General features: G+C 38.2%; 1 protein-coding gene across 1 annotated transcript; it reads right to left on the bottom strand.

Annotated features, from left to right (window-relative positions):
• Nucleotides 1-133: 133 nt before the first annotated feature.
• LOC139116383 (zinc finger protein 91-like) lies at nt 134-15,820 on the bottom strand. Its single transcript, XM_070679019.1, has 4 exons — nt 15,700-15,820; nt 11,267-12,231; nt 9,499-11,215; nt 134-2,820 (listed from the first exon to the last, which is right to left on the bottom strand). Exons 2-4 carry the CDS (start codon nt 12,182-12,184, stop codon nt 134-136), a joined length of 5,322 nt encoding a protein of 1,773 aa, XP_070535120.1. The 5' UTR covers nt 12,185-12,231; nt 15,700-15,820.
• Between the last annotated feature and the right edge of the window lie 4,373 nt (nt 15,821-20,193).

Genomic DNA, 20,193 nt, shown 5'->3' with positions numbered 1-20,193 from the left:
AATGTCTCTTCACTTTGCAGTTGTTTTAAATCCTTTACCACACACGTGGCAAAGATGAGGTTTTTCTGATGAATGGACGTACCGCCGATGACTGTTCAAACTTGGTCTACATTTGAATGATTTTCCACAGAGTTCACATTGACTTGATAAGGCGTTCACCTGTGTGAACACGTTTGTGATTGGTCAACAATTGCGGATATCCAAAACATTTTCCACAAATGTCACACAAATGTGCTTTCTTGTTATCATGCACGTTTTTTTGGTGTATCACAAGGTTAAGTTTCTGTTTAAATGTCTTCTTGCATTCAAGGCAAGACCATGGTTTCAAGCTAGTGTCACTGCTGTGCTGTATTTTCTGGTGCTTTTCTGCATTGGTTTTATTCACAAAACACTTGTTACAGACTGGACAGCTGAAAGGTTTGATACCTGAATGCGTACGGATATGCCTCGCAAGAACGTCTTTTCTATAGAAAACTTTCCCGCACTCTTCACAAGGAAAGGGCTTCTCATACTTGTGGCGTCTCACATGCCTATCAAAAATCTTTTTCCTTCCAAAAGTTTTGCCACACACATCACATGAATATGACGCTTCCTTGTCATGAATGTTGTAATGTTGCTTTAAGAGTTCTTCGTTTTCAAACATGCTCCCACATTCTTCACAACTCAATGACCGCTGAAAATGGTTTTCGTTTTTGTGCCTCAATAGCTGATACTTAGTTTCAAAAGTTACTTTGCAATCGACACAGGGAAAATTTCTCAACTTATGCTCTTTCTGTCTATGCTGATACAGTTCATCTTTTGTGGGGAATACTTCATTGCACAATTTACACTGCTCCAGGACTGCATGCATCTTTGATCTGTGAAGTCTTAAACTCAAAGTACCATCAAAACTCTCACCACACTCTGGACATTTGTAGATTTTGTCAGCACTGTGGGATGTTTCTTCATGTTTCAACAAGTCGATATAATGGGCAAAATTCACATTACACAAATGGCATTTGAATGGTGTCTCCCTTTCATGCATGTTCATGTGCTCGATATAGTTATTTTTCACTTTGAAAACTTTGTTGCAGATTTTGCATTCAAGGGATTTTTCATATTTGTGATTCTGCATATGGCCATCATAGGTTTCTTTCCGGCCAAACCATTTCTTACACTTGTCACACTGATACTTTAAATCTTTGTCATGGGTCTTTCTATGTTCTTTCAAAGATTCGTACTGATAAAATGTCATATCACATTCTTTACAGCTCCATACATTTTCCCCATGGATCTTATATCTGTGCTGTGTAAGTAGCCAATTTGTCGTAAATGACTTTCTGCAAGTCTGACAATGGTGTATTTGCACCTTGATATATTTCTTGTTGACAGCACCCTCATGCAGAACTGTTTCTCTCTGTGTATTGGCTGATTGTTCAGTGGATATTTCTCGTGATCCAATGGCAGATGTCCTACCATGCTCTTTTGTTTGAAGACCTTGAAAATGTACTGAAAGATGGTCCCGCAGAAGTCCTTTGCTTCTGAACTCAGAGCTGCATATGCTACACAAGTATTTGTGTTTCTTACTGCAGTTACTGCTACTTGTACTACAACGATCCTGAATTTTATCACCATGCTCTTGATTTCTGTGTTTCTGCAGCAGGTGATTCCTTAAAAAATTTTCACCACAAAATTCACATTTGAATGGCACCTCTCTCCCTTTGATGACTTTGGAATTTTCCTCTTCAAGATATTCATTCTCATCTGTTTGAATTTTGGTTTTGTTGGCCATAGCATCAGCACGATTGACATTGCCACTTATGTCAGTTTGTGTCTGCCCTGATAAACTTGGATAATCCTCAATGTGACTTCCTGATACATTCATATCTCCAACAGAGATACCTGTTTCAAAAAGATGAGGCTGGTTTACACTTGCAGAGTTCACTGGTTTTTCTTCGTCAGCCATGTTCCCAGTATCTTTGTTCCCAGAAAGAATCACATGATTACTCCCTGCAAAAAATTCTGGAACATCCGCTACATTTTGGTCTTTGTTTACTATCTTACATTCATTTTCTCTGATATCAGTCTCTGTATTTACATTGCTCATTTCATTTTCTTCACTGGTTGTATCCTCCTCATAGGGGTCATCATTGTCATCATTCGCATCACTACCACTATCAAATACATCAGCATCATCACTGTCTACAGTGACATTTCTTTCTTCATCAAGTGTATCTTTCAATGACTTACTGGCATCACTATTGCTTCCACATTTCAGTACATGTCCAGTGTCCACAGGTACGGTTGCATCATGTTGCATTGTCTCTTTATCTTCCAATTCATTCATTATAAAACTAGTAGGTACTTCACCAATAGTCTTGTCAGAAAATTCATCTGCACAATGGTACTTCTCCTTGAACTTTACACAGCCTGTTGCAAGCTCCTCAAATTTCAGTACAGTGGAGACTTTCAGCAATTGCTCAATATTATGCATGGCAATGGTTACTTTACCAGTGTATATGAAGTCTAGCAGATCTTTCACAGAGTTGGCATCCATACCAGCAAAGCATTCTCTGATTTTGTCCCAACGTGTTTCAGAAGCTGGAGCCGAGTTGAAGATTGGACTGCAACAAGCTAAGACTGCCTCGTGACACGCAAAGCGCTGCCCCTGCACACAAAACTGAACGTCCGTGAACAGAGACTGTTTTCTGAATTCATTCAGTCTCATTAGAATTGATGAAGCTAGGTTCTCTACTCCGTAATCCATTTTCACCAGTATTGTTGTCATGGTTATAGAGAATACCAGTATGGGTACATCAACTTGAATATTTTGATTCCAACCTAGAATATATCAAGAATATTAAGAAGGAGTTACCATACTGTTTATTACTTAGCAGTGCTGCAAGGAAGTGTTCACAATACGTAGAATGTAAAATCACTATATCTTCATTTCACTTATGGCTGTCTGATTATCTCAAATAGTCAAGGTTAGCACCTCCAATTACCGTTTGGTACACTTTATGATCAACACAAATCTGAACAATCAATCTTCAGACGTATGATTAAGTGCTCTGAACTTTGACGGTTTAGTAGATTTTCTTGAGCGAACTACAAGCAAGGTCTTGCCTGTCAGTCACGAGTGGTGTTGGTTTTCTTCTTCACTGAGACCAAAGTTGAAGAGGAAGTTTATTTACTCAATCTACTCATAGTCACCATTACTGACAGTCACTTTACTCGTGTTCATAAAATAAATATTCAGAAGTTCAGGTGTGTGTATTTTGTGTACTCATTCTGTAATATGAAGTGCTGTGCAGCAAATGTGCGATATTTCAACTTGTTTTAGCTTTCGGCTGAAATTGTTAAAACAGCTACGTTGTACTGGTAGATAAAATGCAATTAAGCTATCGGTCTAGCCAGAGCTGCCCGATGCTGGTTTTTACTGTAATTAATCAATAAATGATACCAAAGCACATCATTTCATACATACAATAATTGTGTCTGTCTCATACATTGAGTTGTGTCACCGGATTGAAACCCACTGTACACCAGGTCTCATTGAAATGAGATATGGCATATTCGCTGGCTGCACAATATTAATATTGTCACTGAAATATCTTGCTGCACATGCACCATGAGGCCTAGCTGCAGTGCTGTAGCTCGATGTTTTGTTTGGGTGTTTGAGTCGGACTGCAAAATCTGGTTTTGCCGTCCAAACCCCGATAGCCAGGCAAAACCTAGAGCTACAACACTACAGCTATCTGGGTCCAGTGTTAGCTGCAAAATTGTAGCTCTACGTGAGGCGGTCGGTGAGTTTTGTTTTTGCGACATCGCTCACTAGTAGAGCTACAATGCCGAAGGCCCTGCAGCATACAAAATAAGCGCCCCACACATGGTGCGGCATTTTCATGTAAAATCCCACATATTTACTGCATTTGGTCGTACCGTTTATCACTACTGAAGACTAAACACTGTACTACACTAACCTTGTCGTTTATGGGGTTTGGTATTAGCACAGACACGTCGATCGCGTCCATAAACATTGAGCGTGTTTCTGGGAGCCGCCATTACCGGAAGTTGGTATTAAGGGCGGCTCCAAGAAATGTTTTTGGAACGCGATTGACGTATTTGAACAAATACCAACCCCATACACGACAAGGTTAGTGTAGTATAGTGTTTAATCTTCAGTAGTGATAAATCAGTATGACCAAATGAAGTAAATTGTAGCTCTACGGTGAGGCGGTCGGTGAGTTATGGGATTTTACATCAAAATGCCGTGCCATGTGCAGCGTGCTTATTTTGTATGCTTCAGGGCCTTCGACATTGTAGCTCCACTGGTGAGCGAGGTCGCAAAAACCAAAACTCACCAACCGCCTCACCGTAGAGCTACAACACTACAGCTATCTGGGTCCAGTGTCTGTGAGGGCTGCGATCAATACTTGCCATGCTGGTCTCAGTTGAGACGTACTCGAGTTCGGGACTCGAGTACTCCTCAACAACACTCTATGGCAAAGGGAGTAAAATTAATACTGCAACGACAGTTACTTGTGCCATTGTGGCTAGTATAAACTTACTAGGCGTGGCGAAAAGGCCTTGCGAGGTAACAGGGACTGTCCACGTGTGTCCGCCCCAGAGCGAGAAACACGGTCTCTCTTTTGTGGAGTGACCGTGCTATATAAAAAAGGCTGGCTTAGCGGGCGGCTGCGGTATAATACGGTCCACGTCAAATTGCAGCTGCATTGGCGAGCGACTTTTGTATGCGGAACCCGTTACCGCAACGGTTACATATAGATTTCAGATAATGTGCCCTTTAAAATGCTCGTATTTAAGAAAACTAAAGGGACTTACTCGACACAGGCGATAGTCTCCACGGTGTATTCAGCCCCGTATTCAGCTCGTTGGGTGACGCTCCGGTTTCTCCGTAACTCGACGCTGACCTATGACACGAGACAACGCCACCAGCGTCGAGGAATCCGGTAACTGGTCAACTCCAGGACCCTGTGTCAAAGAGTCATTGCTACAAAAAAGGACCTTTTTCAGGTCCATGGTCAACTGGACTCTGGTCACCTGGACCCAATACCCAAGTCAACTGGACCCTGAAATATTTTTTGAAAAAGTACCCTCCCCCTAATCAATTTCATTTGAAAGGTTTATTTTGGAGGTTTATATGATGAATTGCAGTGACATGGGCGCGATCAATGCAAATCAAAAAGTAACCCTTTGAAAAAAAAAAAAATGATGAAAGGGGCGGGCGAGGTGCTGGAGGACAATCGCGATTGATATCTTCTTTTTTTGCAGATTCCCTCTCAATACCTTCAACGGGACAGGGATGTTCTTTCAGTTTTGTTTAAATCATGGCAAAATTAGTCATTTTGGTCAAAATACAAAGATTCTCAGAATCTGCTCATGCTCTTTCTTTGAAATCTGGTTTTATTGGGGTATTCTTATTCTAAAGTTTAAAAATTATAGTAAAATTATCGATATCATGCATTTTTGGCAACTTTTTATTATTTTAGTCAAGATTTTATTCTTAGATAGTATTGTTTTAATTTGAAAACAACTTTAAAGTTAATTTCTAACAGCTAGACATCAGTGGACTGTTAGTAAAGTGTTTCAGAGATTTACGCACTTTGTTCATTTTTTCCACATTTAAAAGTAGTTAAACATTTTCAGTTAAAACCTTACAGTTGGTAAATTTGAGTACAACACAATTGTTCATTTATTGTTTGATACGTTTTTACAAAGGAATTATTTAAATAAAGTAATAAATATTGTTTATTTTGTTCCTATCAAGAAGTTTACAAATCTTATCCGTTTATACATTTCCAGTCATTGTTTAAAGTACACCAAGGAAATGTCAACAAATGCGGCTGAAGACTTGACTTAAAGCACTTACACACCAAATGAATATCACAAATCATACATATTTACTTTTCTTCATAATGAAATATTGGATCAGATGGTGTACAACATGACATTGACATTCACCAGTTTTGTTAAACTTTAATAGAATATCTATCGATAAAGAGGTACCGCTTTATAACGAGATTTGTTGGTTTATAGATTTCAATTTCCATTGCAGACTTAACAAAGTACATTCTCATGTTAATCTAACAATGGCGGCAATATGCAGTTATAACGTGGTTCAGTCCAGAAGTGCAGCAGCAGAATACAAGTACACATTCATGTACGGTCACACCACACAGAGTGACTGTGATTCATGCTACTGAGAAGAGGTTTCTGCTTCTATAGCTACCCATTCAAAAATGCCGCCATAGACGGCAGCTCCAAAGACAATATAATTTTGTTTTCAAAGATTCTTGTTCAAAAACGCCGCAGGCGGCAGCTCCAGACACCGCTGAATGCTGGTCTACCACCCAAGGGCCCATCACAGCAAAATTTTTTTGCAGCCTTCCAGGAAGCAAATTTTTGTTTTCTTTCCCTTCTGCAGAGACAATTTTTTCCCCGGCATTTGGCTTGCAACAATTTTTTTTTCGAAAATCCTCCACCACCCATCCCTGAAATCAAATGGGCCATGCCTTATCAGCAGGTTGTAGAGCCATACACCTATAGGGCAAGTTCTTAAATTGATTCATTTTTAAATGTATCAGTGGACTTTTTGGATTAACCAGTCTTAAAGCTGACTTGTGTTTATCCAACTCTGGCCAGGTCAATGAATGGCACCAGCTTAAAAGCACTCAAAATGACAAACATGAGAGAGTATACAAATTGTGAATTCCTGGCTACATTTTGCAAAATTGTGAAAAACTCAGCATAGTGACCAACCAAAAAATATTTTTTTCATAAGTACAAAACATATACAACTTACCGGGTAGATGGTAGTCATAAATGTTTTACAAAATTGACAATACTGGAAGGTTACAATAATATTCCATCGAATAAGTGTTTTAATCTCAGAAAGTTTCGGTGTGATAATGGCAAATTTGGTAAAAAAAATTATTACATTTAGTCACACATTTTTTATTTAAATTAGAGTCTTTACTTTTCAAAGGTTTACTTTTGTGTGACTGTAGAATGTATTGAAAATTTCATTCACTGTATCATAGAACCTGGAGCGAGACAGCATGAACTTGAAATGAATAGCTTTATATTGATTTAAGTTTGAGAAAAACTGTGACCTTTCATTCAGATCAAGCATGCATGGTGGCCCATCTTTTTTCTTTAATATTTGATTATTCTCATATGCCAGAATTCAAAAATCCATGATAATTGTTAAGTCTACTAGTCTTCTATGTTTGGCTCTCTGGCCTGATCTTGTGTACAAGTACATGTATGTTTCACTGTCAATCGAGTGTCCTATGACCAAAACTCCTCTTAAAGTACATCAGACATCAGAGCTATCACTGACACTGCCCATAGGCAGTAGCTGTATTAACTTCGTATTTTGACTGTATTTTTGTTGTTTATACAGCTGCTTTCTTGTTCTACAGCATGTTCAACTGTCCTTGTTCAGCTTGCCAACAAAGCTTACGTGGACCATGCATTTGTATCATTGACAAATACATGCGACTTTCAGTCTGAACTCTAATTCAATTATCGCCAATATTTAGACAAATGGGCTTTGTTGGCAAACTGAATATTGCAATTTTCAGTATGCTGTGGAGAGACATCAAGAAACTGTTTGATGCATAAAAATATTGAAACATAGGGCCAATGTCCATGAATCTACTATAGACGTCGATGGAATAGAGGATACATAGCATAATGAAAAATCAGTGAGTGCAGAGGTGCTTTGGCAGTAGTGTATTCAAATGGTAGAAGAATTGTTTCAGTACAGCTCATACTTACAGTGAACATTGCATTCACTGCATTCACTTGAAATAAATGGGTTAATGTACTGATTTTATGCAATTTTCGTGAAAAACTGTGACTTTTCATCATACGTTTGTGGAAAATCAAGCATGGTGACCTAATCTTTTTTCTTTAATATTTGATTATTCCAACAGAATTCAAAAATCCATGATGCAAGAGTATAACAATAGCTACAACATAATGGTGCGGCATTACCAAACTTTCCATAGCAATTGTGCATTTAGTTATAAAAGCATGAAATTCAGTATGAATGTAGATCATAAATCAATTTGGATCGCGAGCCAACACAGGTTGAGCCTGATCGTTCTGGTGTGGCAGCCATTTTTCAATGTGGCAACCATCAATCACTGGTGCTCTACAGATGATTCTGTGGTAAATAGTGGATTTATTTCCATCAGTAATGCCTATTAAAAGCTTTTTTGAGGTAGGCAAAGAAATCCATGCAATGGAACAGATAAAGCTCTGAAATGAGAAACTCAAATTTAGGTTTAGAGCACAACCATGAACACAACCATGGTTACCATGGAAGTGAAACTATTGTTCTTGTACAATATCTTGTGAATGCACAGCATTTTTATTTTCCCAAAAGCTTGAAAACTATACATCTTTTGTGTAAAGGTGATGGGGTTACCTTACAAGTACACGTATATATCGTATATATCGAAGTCTGGCCTGAAGTGCGACCTTCAGAGAGGTCAAAGTGCTGTCAATACCAAGCTCTGCTGAGATGACCTTTCAGAGGTCAAAGTGCTGTCAATATCAAGCTGTGCTGGAGGTGATTTTCAAAGAGTTGAGAGTGCTTTCAATATCAAGGTGTTCAAAGACCCTGCTATAAACGATTTGATTTGTACCTTTCTTTGTCAGTGATATATCTGGTAGGGGTCAATCCCTAGGATAGTGAGTTGTCTCTCAAAAGAACAATGGTACAGCATGCTAATTCACAATTACCCCAGTAGCAATGCTGACAAAGCCATTATCACAATAAATGCACTTGTGCAAATTTCTATGTGGATACAATACATACTTGTAAATAAAATTTGACTGAAGCAAATCCAAATAACTGTAAAATACATTTATTACTCTCTAGGCAGTATGCACCTCAAAAGCGAAAGACTTGAACTTTTGCTCAAACTTTCCCTACAGTACATTTTGACCACTCTCTTCAAAAATCACCAATAAAAATTTGGGGTCACTGAGCAAATTTTGATACTAGAGTCTAGAGGGACAAATTACCCGAAATTTGCTGCTATTTGAAATTCAAAATGCCAAAATCCCTGTGTTAACTTGATGGAGAAAAATTAGTGCGCAGTGATACTTCTATACACGTCCTTCAGTTAGCACATTTACCGGTACATGAACCAACATTGGTGTGAAAATAAATTATGAAAATATTGCATAAACTTTACAGCCCTTTGCACCTTCATGGCCCATACTGTTGTGTCTATAAGCAATAGTGCTGACAACTTGGGACAGCAATAAGTGACAGTGTAAAATGAAAAGATATTTATGCTGAATAGCAAACCATTTCTACATTGAAAAATTTTTGCTCATGCAAGAGTAGTCAACAAAGGAAGTCAATCATATCAAATACAAATGACAATACACTATTCATCATGAACCAGTAAATGTCTTTTCATTTTGCAGGAGATTTAAATCCTTCACCACACACATGGCAAAGATGAGGTTTTTATGATGAATGGACATACAACTGATGACTGTTCAAACCTGTTTTAGATTTGTATGATTTTTCACAGAGTTCACATTGAAAAGGCATTTCACCTGTGTGAACACGCTTGTGTTCCTTCAACTTTTGCCGATATCCAAAACATTTTCCACAAATGTCACACAAATGTGCTGCTCTCTTCTTAGCATGCACATTTCTTTGGTGTTTCGTAAGGTAAGATTTCTGTTTAAATGTCTTCTTGCATTCAGGGCAAGACCATGGTTTCAAAGTAGTTTGATCACTGTGCTGTACTTTCTGGTGGGTTTTTGCATATGTTTTACTCACAAAACACTTGTTACAGACTGGACATCTGTACGGTTTGATACCTGAATGCATACTAATATGCTTCGCAAAACTATCTTTTTTATTGAAAACTTTCCCGCACTCTTCACAAAGATAGGGCCTCTCGTACTTGTGGCTTCTCACATGCCTATCGAAGCTTTCTTTCCTTCCAAATGTTTTGCTACACACATCACAGGAATACAAGGCTTTCTTGTCATGAATTTTGTGGTGCTGTTTTAAGAGTTCTGTGTTTTCAAACACACTCCCACATTCTTTACAATTCAATGGCAGCTGCAAATGGATTTCATTTTTGTGTTTCTTCAGCTGATGATTGTTGTCAAAAGTTTCTTTGCAATCCGTACAGAGGTAATTCCTCAACTTATGCACTTTCCGTCTGTGCTGATACAGTTCATCTTTGGTGGGGAATACTTCTTTACACAATTTACACTGCTCCACGGCTCCATGCATCTTTGATCTGTGTTGTCTTAAACTCAAAGTTCCATTGAAACTCTCATCACATTCTGGACATTTGTAGATTTTCTCAGTGCTGTGGGATGTTTCTTCATGTTTCAACAAGTCATCATAGTGAGTAAAATTCACATTACACACATGGCATTTGAATGGTGTCTTCCTTTCATGAATGCTCAAATGCTGAACATAGTTACATTTCACTCTGAAAACTTTGTTGCAGATTTTACACTCAAAGGATTTCAAAGCCCTGCGCCTACTAATATGGCTCTCATAGCTATCCTTCCGGCCAAACCATTTCTTAAATTTCTCACACTGATACTTTAAATCTTGGTCATGGATTTTTCTATGTTCTTTAAATGATTTGTAATGGTAAAATGTCACATCACATTCTTCACAACACCATACTCCTTCCATATGTCTCTGAAATCTGTGCTGCGCAAGTAACCAATTTGTAGCAAATGACTTTTTGCAAACTGGACACTGCTGTGTTTGTGGCTTGAAATCTTTCTTGTAGACAGTGCCCCCATGCAGAATCTTTTCGCTCTGTGTATTGGATGATTGTTCAGAGGAAATTTCTTGTGAACCAATGCTAGATGTTGTACCATGGTCTTTTGTTTGATGGAGACCTTTACAATTTACTGAAAGGTGGTCCCGTAGAAGAATTTTGCTTCCAAACTCAGAGTTGCATTCAGTACACAAATATTTTTGTTTCTCATCACAGTTACTGCTACTATGACCTTGAATTTTGTCACCATGCTCTCGATTTCTGTGTATCTGAAGCAGATGATTCCTTGGAAAATTTTCACCACAAAATTCACATTTGAATGACACCTCTCTCACTTTGATGACCTTTGACTTTTCCTCTTCAACATGTTCATTCTGGTCTGTTTGAAATTTGGTTTTGTTGGCCATAGCATCAGCATGATTGATATTGCTACAATGTCAGTGTGTGTCTCCCCTGATAAACTTCGATCATGATACATTCATATCTGCAACAGAGCTAACTGTTTCAAAAAGGTGAGGCTGGTTTACAGTTGCAGACTTCACTGGTTTTTCTATGTCAGCCATGTTGCTACTATCTTTGTTTTCACAAACATCCACACGCTTAGTACTCACTGTAAAAAGTTCTTGAACACCTGCTCCATTCTGGTCTTCATTTTCTATCTTACATTTGATTTCTTTGATATCAGCTTCTGTATGTACATTGCTCATTGCATTTTCTTCATTAGCTGTATCCTCCTCATAGGGGTCATCATTGTCATCATTCCCATCACTATCACTATCAAATACATCAGCATCATCACTGCCTACAGTGATATTTCTGTCTTCATCATGTGCATATTTCAACAACTTACTGGCATCAATATTGCTTTCACATTTCAGCTCTCGTTTAGTGTCTACCAGTACCTGGTCAGCTTCACTTGTATAGTGTTGTATGGGTTCATCTGCCAAATCATTCTTTCTACAGCTAGTAGGTAATGTGTATACAGCCTTGTTAGGACAATCAAATGCATTGTAAAACTTTTGGAAATGTGCACAGCCGGTAGCAAGCTGCTCAAATTTCAGTTCACTCGATACTTTCAGCAATTGCTCAATATTATGCATGGAAATGGTTACTTTACCAGTGTACATAAAGTCTAGCAGGTCTTTCACAGTATTGGCATTCAAAACACCAAAGCATTCCCTGATTTTGTCCTTGTGTGCATCTGAAGTAAGAGCGGAGTTGAACATTGGACTGCAACATGCCAAGACTGCCTGGTGACAAGCAAAGCGCTGCCCCTGGACAAAAAACTCAATGTCTGTGAACAGAGACCGTTTTCTGAATTCATTCAGTCTTTTCAGAATTGATGAAGATTGGTTCTCTACATTGTAAATCATTTTCATCTGTCTTGTTGTCATGGTTACAGAGATTACTGGTACGTCAACTTGGATGTTCTGGTTCTGACCTAGAAAATATCAAAGAATGTTCAGGAGTTAACATGATGTTTATTATTACATATGTACCACAGATTACCAATCTGCTGGCAGCGAAATAAAGTTGGTATTTTCACAGACAGACTTAATATTGTTCCTCTTTTTTTGACAGTTTTCTGAGTATTTTACCTTTTGATTGACCTGATTGATATTTTACTCATTGCTTACTTTCAGCAAAATATTTCACCTGTTTTTGCCAACTGCAAAGCATTTTGAAAATAGGTCACATAGAAAACAATGGTTAAGAAATTATTTCATGCTAAATTATACACATTAGTTATTATCTCGTACTAGTTTGTATCAATTGGTAAATATTGTCGCCTGCTCCTGATCCACAGTAAATATTGAAGCAGATTGTATAACTTTGGAGGAAAATAATTATTACAATTGGCAGAATTGTATTTATTTTGAACATTTGGAATCAAGATTAATTATCCAAGTGAAACTAATATCCTGGCATGGACGGAACAAAAATCTGTGACTGTGATGGAATCACATATTGAGTGGGGTCGAAAACAAAATTCAACCAGCGACATAGCATATAGACAAGCGATAGTGTACCCGTGTCGGTCATGGCACAGAGAAATGTCTGTGGCCATGGCCAGCGACACGAGCGATAAATCGGCTTCTGAAAACAACGTGGTGATCAGGACCTCGCAATCCTTGCAACGGTGTGGCCAGCAAGTTAAATACCTTTGGAATGCCACAGAGTGCCCTCTGTGGCCATGGGGTTCTCAGTTTCTGTCATAATATGTCGCAGCACTACAAGCATTCTCAAAATTCAGAATGTAAGAGTGCAATCATCATTTCACTTTTGGCTGCCTGATTATCTGAAATAGGGTTATATCCAAATTATTTACCTATTGGTACCATCTTGTATGATCAACAAAAATCCAAACAATCATTACGGGTAGTTGCATGTTACACTGCGTTATTTCCTTAATATCACATACTTTTTACAATGATAAGCAATTTGTGAAAAAGGAGTGCAAATTTATGCAAATAAATACGGATCACTCAATTTCCTGGCTTTTCTCTTGTTTTGAAAATTTAAAAAGATATATATCCACTCTGGTGAGGTCAAGTTTTGTGCAATTCATTATTTCAAATTTCATCCTTAAATACAATGCAAACCAAATCAGCACTTTTGTTTGGATATAAAATTCTAATATTTAAAATAAGTTTCATTTCAATCTCTCTTATCATTATATTAATCACTTTTTGAACATGTTTTAAATCGATGCCAATGAAGAACAAGACAAGCTGTTAAAAACACATTGATCTTTTGCAAAATTAATTCTAGTTGTTAAATGAGCGTTTAGATTACAGTGTGCACTTTCAGTCTTGAATTAACGGTTTATTAGAAGTACAAAAAGTTATGCTTTTAAGCAAAATATAGGCTCTTCATGCTTTGAGTAAACTGCCAGTATTACTCCCATGTGTAGCTAACTTCAGATATTTTGCAATTTAAAAATATATATTTATGAGTGGGTTTTCATCTTTGATAAGAAATATTTATTGCTTTGAAGAAAAGTGTGTTGATTACGTGCACTGCCATCTCAAGTTTACTTTTTTAATTCATACTTACATACAACACATGCTCCTATTAGGTAATAGGATGCACTCACATGAATGTTATTGTCTATTTGTCTTTCTTGCTCATTCAGAGTAACAAACTTTATTTCTCAAATCTTTCACAATTCATGCTTCATATTCAGCTCTTAGCTTCTGTTCTTCCGACACTTGATGAAAATTATGATTTAGCTGTGTGAAGCCTTTGCAGCCTATGTTAATGTTTTCAGGACTGTTTACATCAGTTGTTTATTTTTTGTCTTGCCCGTACACACAATGATATGTGAAAATTAATGCAGTCTAAATTTTGAGCAAAATATTATGATTACCAGAATTTGGCACTCATGTTTTCAAGTCTGGTCAAAGTGAAGCACTTAGTATCAGTATGGCTAGCCTTGCAATGACACCAATATTTTGGGTTCATGTACATGTATGGCATTCTTTTCTTCTTCATTTTGACCATGCTTGTACTTATGAGACCCCTCCCCCTGAGCCTCCTATCATTATCATGCCATACATTGGGGCCATGACAAGATTATCACTTCTTTATAACTTGACCTTTGACGTTGTAACTTTTACAAAACAGTCATTACAACTGCCTGCATGCTCTAACTACTGTAGTGCTGGTGCAGATGCTTGAAGAAATGTTTGAAGTTGAAAGCACATTGCCAATTGCCATAGAGGTTCTTCCTGGTACCTCCGTGACCAGCCCTGTGAAAGAGTTGGCTCCACTGGCCATTTTGAGTTTTCAAATATCGGTAACTGAACGTATCTAATGGCTGGCACTGGGCCCTAACCATGCATCGCCAGCAAACTAACGGTTTGGGGTGTCATGAGAGCAATTTCTTTCACAGTCTGTGAGTGGTTGAGTGATTCAGGTTGGCATAGTTCGAAAACAAGTTGATTTCGGCCGAAAATAGTCAGAAAAGTAGTTTTTCGTGTGCGGTCTAAATCAAGACGCATGTCACCGGTTTTGTCTATGGACCTTCGCAGGGTTGTGAAGGGAGGCTGTACCGTATAACGCTGGAAACAAACATCATCATGTGCAGGTTACTGCTGTACATGCACTGTGACACCTAGCTGCTGTGTTGTACAGCTCCAGGTTTTGCCTGGGTATATTGGTAGGACGGCAAAATCTGGTTTTGCCATCCCACCCTGACCCATATACCAAGGCAAAATCTCGAGCACTGCATGCTGCAGCTACACTATGCAGTCTCATAGTCATTGAAGTGTCTGGGTGAGATCAATATTGGCCATGTCAGTCTCAGTTGGCGCAATAGTCGCTTGTGAATCAATGCACGATGCCCGCTGTGTGGTAAACGGTACATTAGTGTATACCACACAGCGGCCGTCGTGTATCGACAGTCGCATGTAGCTAGTATAAACTTAACAGACGAGGCGGACACCCGGCACCCCCGGGGCAGACAGCCCTGAGACATACGTCCGCCCATGGATGTAAAAAATAGACATCCATGGTCCGCCTTGCCCTTGTGGTGGCTAGCTTGCAGCTGTGGTACCACAGAAGGCTACGGAAGAGAACGTCGGAACGTAGCAGAAACTACTTGTGATCTATTCCGCTCTTGGACTATGCGTTCCATAGACGTGTGTACATATGCCTGAGAAAAACCGGGCATATGTACATACCATGGATGTAAAAAATATTTTTTACATCCATGGGACGCATAGCAAGAGCGGGATAGATCACAGGGGAGTGGCCTGTGTGTGGTACATACGCGATCCACGACAAATTACCGCTGCATTGGCGAGCAACTTTTGTTTGCGGAACTCGTTACTGTTACGGAGACATATAGATTTCAGATATCGTGTTCTTTAAAATGCTCGTATTTAAGAAAACTGAAGGGACTTACTCGAGATATTCTCCACGGGAATTCAGCTTGCTCATGCTGCAAATCGCCGCTGACCTATGACACGAGACAACGCCACCAACGCCAAGGAATCTGCGGAGCTCAAAATGTAGGTCACAGTCCCGTCCAGGTCCTGCATGCAGCCCAATTAATTAACACGGTTGATTGAGGGAGGCTGTGTTCATAAATGGTGGAGGGGTGGGGTTAGGGGGTGGAGGAATCCCGACTGAAATCTAATTTGTTTTTAGAGTTCTCCTCAATACCTTCAAATAATTTCAAATCCCCATCTGTAATATGATCAAAATTTTCACAAGTCTCCCCAAACTATCGTAAGCTTATAGCCGCATATTTATGAGGTATGTTCATGTGGAAAAAATTAATATATTTTGCGCCGTTCTGCTCGCAGATGTTCAACACTACCTTTTACGACGCACATATAAATATTCTGCAGTTGTGAAAGAAATGTTGTCAGCAGTTTGTAGAGCCATATTCCTATTAAAGGCATATTCTTAAATCGATTCATTTTTCAATATAGTCCTACCAGTTGACTTTTTTGGATTTATTATATTAAGCCGACTTGACTTATTAAAATCGAAATCTGGCAGGATGAATGGAACAATCATGAGCCGCATATTTATGAGGGGTGTACACGCAGAAAAAATTCTTTCATGCACCTGTCTTTTTGAATTCCTCAGTCTATTGCCATCAGAGATTCGCTCTCCAAAAATGTTGAATGTTTTAAACGTGCTTTGAAGACTTACATTTTTACTGAGTTTATCAGCTGTGGATCTTAGCCATTTTGCTCATTCTACGCTGTTTTTACTTCATTTCGAAAGTTCTTTGTGATATTTGTGACTTTATGTTATCTTTGTTCTCATTTTAGTCATGTATTTTTTCCTACAGTCATATACAGCGTGCTGAGACGTATGTGCAGTGCGCTATAACGAAGTTTGTAATAATAATAATTTTAATAATCATGAGGCAGTATGCAAATTGTGAATTTCTGGCTAAACTTTGCCAAACAGTGAAAAAAAAGCACGGTGATCTCCCCCCAAAATATAAAAAGTACAAGACATATATGACCTAGATGCTACTTATAAAAAGTTTTACAAAACTGACAATACTGGAAAGTTGAAATATTCCATCAAATAAGACTTTCACTATCTAAAATATTTTGGATGTAATAATGGCAAATCTGGTGAAAAATAAAAAAAAAATCAATTTATTCACACATTTTTTTTCATTTGCATTAGAATCGTGACTGTTTAAAGTTTTACTTTTTTGTTATTGTACGATGAGAATTTTGAACATTTTTATTACTACCTGCCAGTGAGAACAGAAAAGAACACCGTACGGAAACGTCGATATCTCTACATCTGGTTTCCATCGGATTGCATAGACCTCAGAAGATCCATCATGTTTACGGTTGTGCAGTACATCGGAATTATAAAACAACAACAACAACAACAACAACAACAACAACAATTGCCCCTAAAATACACATATGAAAATTTCATCACAATTTGAATAGGCCTAACAGACGTTAACCCTGGGATCTTACATACCAGGACAAAGGAACAGAGGACAGAGTCGCAACGCTTGCATGCCTTTTGTTCCATGGGCGTCTCGGTAGACTATTGGCTTTTCATATTAAAATGAGCTCCAAAGGTGTTAAACTTTTTGGAGGCTTTGCTTGTGGTTGATAATTACACGAGATTATGCGAAAAATACGACGAGATGACATCGTACTGCCAGTCGCGTAGCAACCATAGTTACTTTGTGAGCTCTCAGGCCAGAAACACTGCTTCACGCCAATCAAAACATAACACGGCAGCAGTTTCATAAACATGTCCTTCCTGACGCATGTGTAAAAGAGGGTATGACTGACCGTAAACCATTGAGTAAAACCAGACAGTATCGATAAAAGACTTTCAAAATTTGGTTCAAACACACTCATTATATATTCATAAAAATATGAGAGGAATTTTTAAAACGGTAAAACTCATTTTCCTGAAGCTCAAAACACTCCCGTTTTCGCCAGCACGTCAATTCTGCTCAGCACCACACGACAACAACAACACAAACTTTGCCGAACATACTTTCGCTTAACAATTGGCGAAAATCCGAAAATTACCGAAGGATTCATGGTCGGCACTCTTCGGAAAAGAGAGGCGAGAGCAACCTGAGGCGAGGCGAACATGGATGGGTTACGTAACCGCTTCACGCCTTAAACAATACCCGTTGCCACTCTATCTATGTTTCTCTATGATACCAGGTTTGAAACTATGAAGAGTGGTTTCAGAAATTTGATTTTTGGAACGTAATCAAATAATGTCATTTCACTACACATACCGGAAGTTGATACCTGGGACAAACCTTAATAATTTTCCCACTAAAAGCTAGCTCTGTTTGTGCATTTATATATTTATGTTCGACGACCGACGACATATATGAATGTACCCCACTGGAATATATATGGTGATTAGGATGGCATTTGTCTACAAGAAATTTTATGTTGGAATTTCACCCAAAGCGACCATTCACTATACATGTTAGTCTATGGAGCGAAATTGTGAACCTTTTTCTGACATACAAAACAGTCTATGTCTGCACATTTACATATATATGACAATCCATTTTAATTTTACCCATTAGAATATGATGATACTTCCAATTCGGTGTACAACGCAGATATGAGATGAAACTTTCCCCTAGTAATGTTAATGGGTTGTACACTGGCGTCTACAAGATAAACTGTGTGAAAAAATCAATACAAAACAACATACAGCCATTAGATCAATCTATTTTCCATTTTTCTAGGCCGCTTGTCTGCTATTTTAGTATCTCATGATAGTCAACTGATGCTACCATTTTTAATTCCATGCCGTCAATTTGACATTTAATATTATAGAGTTCACAAGCAAAATATGTTTATGACAGCCAGTCATTGAAACAGTTGAGTCATTGGATAACTTACGAAAACTGATATAAAAGAATTCGGAGTGATTAATCGGTTTTATATTTGCATTGGCTGAAAATGTTCAAGGCTTCGTTATGGCACTCTAGAATTTCCAAGGCCCCCTTAAACACTCCCCCTTTTCTATTCCGCTCCTGCCGTTAATTGTGCTCTTGTTTCTATGCCACTTTGAAAATTTTCTATTTTTTGATGTCTGTATAAATGGCTGAATTGTTGACATGTAAAAAACAACTTTACATGCAAACATCACTTTGTGTTGATTCATGTTATGAACAAAAAAGGTACAATGGTGTATCAGAACATCGGTGTAGGCATGGGAAGATGGAATTAAACGGTTCGACTGTGAGGATTTTGTTCTAACACAGTTGAGTTTGGTAATTATGTGACTGACAGATATAAATTAAGTGGATCATATTGATACCTTTTCAACACAAAGACCGGTAAAAATTTTCATTTTTGGTTCAGGTAAAAGTCACCTTTCCGACATTTGGGTCACATTTCATCGTATAATCGTTGCACGAAAAGTAGTGTCCCTCCCCCGAATGCTTGCAAACATTGTAAAGGCCCTCCCCCAAACACTATGAAAATTATTGACCCGACCAAAAATTGCACCAACCCTTCCCCCTGTCAATTCTGTCAAGGCCCTAACAACATATTCTTAGGCAAACTTGCTGACTTTTCAGATGGCACGTATATGTAAAAGTATTGACCCTTTGAGCGCCAAAGTCAATTTGTGACACCTTTGTATAAAATGAACCCCAGTCAATTTTTTTTTCAGAGAACACGATTGGAACTAATTTGGGATAATTGGATGGTGAACAAATAATAATAATTACAGGACAAGGATCTCCACATTGAGCGAAATAATCTTTATTCAGATGTGAGCCTATTAATGACCATTTTGGCGACAGTGCTATACTCCAAAGAAAACAACTAGAATCTGTATTGATGTCTTGGAATCCCAATTATAATCATGAGACATCCATTGCATAGATTGTACATTAGAAGTATTTCAGAGTAAATTTAACGATTAGATACACAAATTCCTTACCTTACCATGAACCAAGGTTGTGCCCTTTATTTCCAAACGTATTGAAGCCGCCTCAAACATTGCCTACAAGCGGCATATCATTACCGACAAGAACAATAACAGTTCGATCAACGTATCTAGATCTGTCTATACACGGATGATTACTCATGTAGGATTTCAGAAATTTAGTGTTGAGGATGAGGCAAACATGGGCGTGTACATAAGCACATGTTATGTTTGTCAAACATAAATTTTTGAATTTCCAGAATTCGTCGATAATTAGCAGCAACTTCCATGCGTTTGGAAACTCAACAAGTCACACAACGCAAGTTTCTCATTGCAAAGGTATTTACTTATCCCATCCAGAAATTGGCCATAAAACGTACGTTATCATCAGTAAAATTGAATAACTACACGGTACACCGTCATCAATTTCCAATCGGAAATTGATGACGTCGAAGTTATTCAATTGATTCAAATAGTTGGTTAG

This window comes from Ptychodera flava, chromosome 17 (genome assembly GCF_041260155.1).
Source record: "Ptychodera flava strain L36383 chromosome 17, AS_Pfla_20210202, whole genome shotgun sequence".
In the NCBI taxonomy this organism is placed as follows: domain Eukaryota; kingdom Metazoa; phylum Hemichordata; class Enteropneusta; family Ptychoderidae; genus Ptychodera; species Ptychodera flava.
Note: the sequence above shows the minus strand (reverse complement) of the source record. Positions and strands in the feature narration are given on the sequence as shown.

Coding starts and splice junctions, on each gene's coding strand:
- LOC139116383 (XM_070679019.1), bottom strand. CDS start 12,184: ATGACAACAAGACAGATGAAAATGATTTACAATGTAGAGAACCAATCT. Junction 11,216..11,266: donor GCTCTGTTGCAGATATGAAT/GTATCATGATCG, acceptor CATTGTAGCAAT/ATCAATCATGCTGATGCTAT. Junction 2,821..9,498: donor GTTGTATGTCCATTCATCAT/AAAAACCTCATC, acceptor GATATATTCTAG/GTTGGAATCAAAATATTCAA.